General features: G+C 49.2%; 1 protein-coding gene across 1 annotated transcript in view; it reads right to left on the bottom strand.

Moving 5' to 3' along the window:
• The window catches only part of dmac2 (distal membrane arm assembly component 2), a 22,922-nt gene extending 21,827 nt beyond the window's left edge, over window positions 1-1,095 (bottom strand). Inside the window, exon 1 of the mRNA XM_043680942.1 lies at window positions 699-1,095. Coding sequence (XP_043536877.1) covers window positions 699-746 — 48 coding nt within the window. The 5' untranslated portion in view covers window positions 747-1,095. The remainder of the gene's footprint in view (window positions 1-698) is intronic.
• Window positions 1,096-2,387: the final 1,292 nt, after the last annotated feature.

Genomic DNA, 2,387 nt, shown 5'->3' on the forward strand with positions numbered 1-2,387 from the left:
GTGACCGGTAACACAGGGACTGACCACCCCCCCCAGTGACCGGTAACACAGGGACTCACCCCCCACAGTGACCGGTAACACATGGACTGACCACCCCTCCCAGTGACCGGTAACACAGGGACTGATCTCCTCACACCAAAGTGACCAGTAACTGAGGGTCTTATCAGGGCGGGGCCTGGTTAGTATTGGGCGTGTCCTAAGAAGAGGGCAGAGCCCAAAGAGCTGGGGGCGTGTCTGGTGAATATGGGGCGTGGCCCTGGGAGTAGCGATGTGGGGGCGTTCCCGGTGAGTATGGGGGTGGGCCCCACGGGGTATGGGGCGAGTGCGGTATGGGGCGGGGCCATGACGCCGGTATTAGGGGCGTGTCCGCTTTGTATGGGACGTGTCCCAGGGAGCCTGGGTATATCCGCGGGGATGGGCCAAGAAACATGTCCCGGTGAATATTGGGCGGACCCCATGGAACAGGAGGCGTGGCCCAGAGAGCAGGGGGCGTGTCCTGTTACTAAGGGGCGGAGAGGGGCGTGTCCGGTTACTGAGGGGCGACCGAGGAGGAGGGGTCAGGAACAGGGCTTCAAGCGCCGGTTCGGAATTTGTCATCTGCCTGGATTCGCCCCCTTGGACCAACCGCAGCGCAGGAAGGGTCTACGATTAGGGTCTCTGCCACCACCGGGCGTGTTCAGTTCGTGCCGGTCCCTTACCGTTCTCCGGGAGGAGAGGGAGGCCCAGCGGCTCAGCAGCACCGCCATCCCTCACCCGAGGAGACGACACTGAGACAGCAAGAGCGGCCCTGGGAGGCGGCGCAGTCGCTGCAGCGCCACCCTCGGCAGGAAGACTGAAATGTTCAGCTCACAGTTCAACAGCAGTCAGACTGTGCATTGAAGGCTGACTTTGTAGTTAGTTCCTCAAATATGTGCAGAAAAGGTAGGGTGGGGGCGGAGATCACAATTAATTTATTGGTAAGGATTGTATCCAATTGGAAGAAGCAGTGTGGAAATCCGCAATGCATCGTGGTAGGTCAAAGGATGTCAATCTTCACTGTCAGCGCTTCGAAAGCTACTGCTTCCAAATAAACCTGTTGGACCATAACCTGGTGTTGTGTGACTTATAACAATCTCCACTGTAGAAGACTTAGAGTATTTCCAAAAGATGCATTGAACATCAAGGTTTGAAAGGGAGAGAGGAACATAAAATAATTAAAGAAATAGCACTAGAAAAACTATTAGAACTAAAGGCTGAAAAGTCCCTGGATCAAATTTGAAAGGATGTCACGAAGTTGCTGCACATCACTGAGCATAAATACTACAGAGTGGATGGAGTTAGAACACTTGGAATAACATTAAACCTTCAGGAAGACACACAAAGAGCACATGGACTCGAAAATGTGACGAAGATAGATAAGCCCTAATGTACTTTGTGATGAAAAGTAGTACACTGGAAATCAAGCCTTGCTTTTCCCACAATCATCATAAGAATCAAATATTTTCAAAAGTGCAAAGATTTCCTTGATTTACCTGTCTTCTTAAATGCAGGTTTCTACACTTAACAAGAGTTAGAATCTAAAATGTAAAAAAAATCAGGGCAGCACGATGGCTCAGTGGTTAACACTGCTGCCTTACAGCACCAGGGTTCCAGGTTCAATTCCAGCCTTGGGCAACTGTCTGTGTGTAGTTTGCACATTCTCCCCGTGTTTGTGTGGGTTTCCTCTGGGTGCTCTGGTTTCCTCCCATAGTCCAAAGACATGTAGTTTAGGTGAATTGGCCATGCTAAATTGCACATAGTGCTAGGTGAATTAGTCAGAGGGAGATTGGTCTGGGTGGGTTACTCTTCAGAGGGTCAGTGTGGACTGGTGGGGCCAAAGGGCCTATTTCTGCACTGTAGGGATTCTAATCTTAAAAAAAAAATTGCTGGAAAAGCTCATCAGGTCTGGCAGCATCTGTGGATAGAAATCAGAGTTGATGTTTCAGGTCAAGTGACACTTAGTTCTCTTTCTATTTTTAATTTTGTTCAAGAGTTAAAACCTATTTATTTATAATGAAAATTAACCACATACCAATTAAGAACTGTCAACATATACCTCTACAAATTAAAAGACACACGGATGGAAGGGGGAAACATTTGTGTATGGGTAGAGAGAAAGACTGGGAAGGTTCAAAGGACCCTGCCAACAACAACTGTGGAGCTTGCACGTTCTCCCCATGTTTACACGGGTTTGCTCCATAGAGTCATAGAGATGTACAGCATGGAAACAGACCCTTTGGTCCAACCCACCCATGCTGACCAGATATCCCAACCCAATCTAGTCCCATCTGACAGCACCTGGCACATATCCCTCCAGACCCTTCCTATTCATATACCCATCCAAATGCCTCTTAAATGTTGCAATTGTA

This window comes from Chiloscyllium plagiosum, chromosome 41, assembly GCF_004010195.1.
Source record: "Chiloscyllium plagiosum isolate BGI_BamShark_2017 chromosome 41, ASM401019v2, whole genome shotgun sequence".
Lineage (NCBI taxonomy): Eukaryota > Metazoa > Chordata > Chondrichthyes > Orectolobiformes > Hemiscylliidae > Chiloscyllium > Chiloscyllium plagiosum.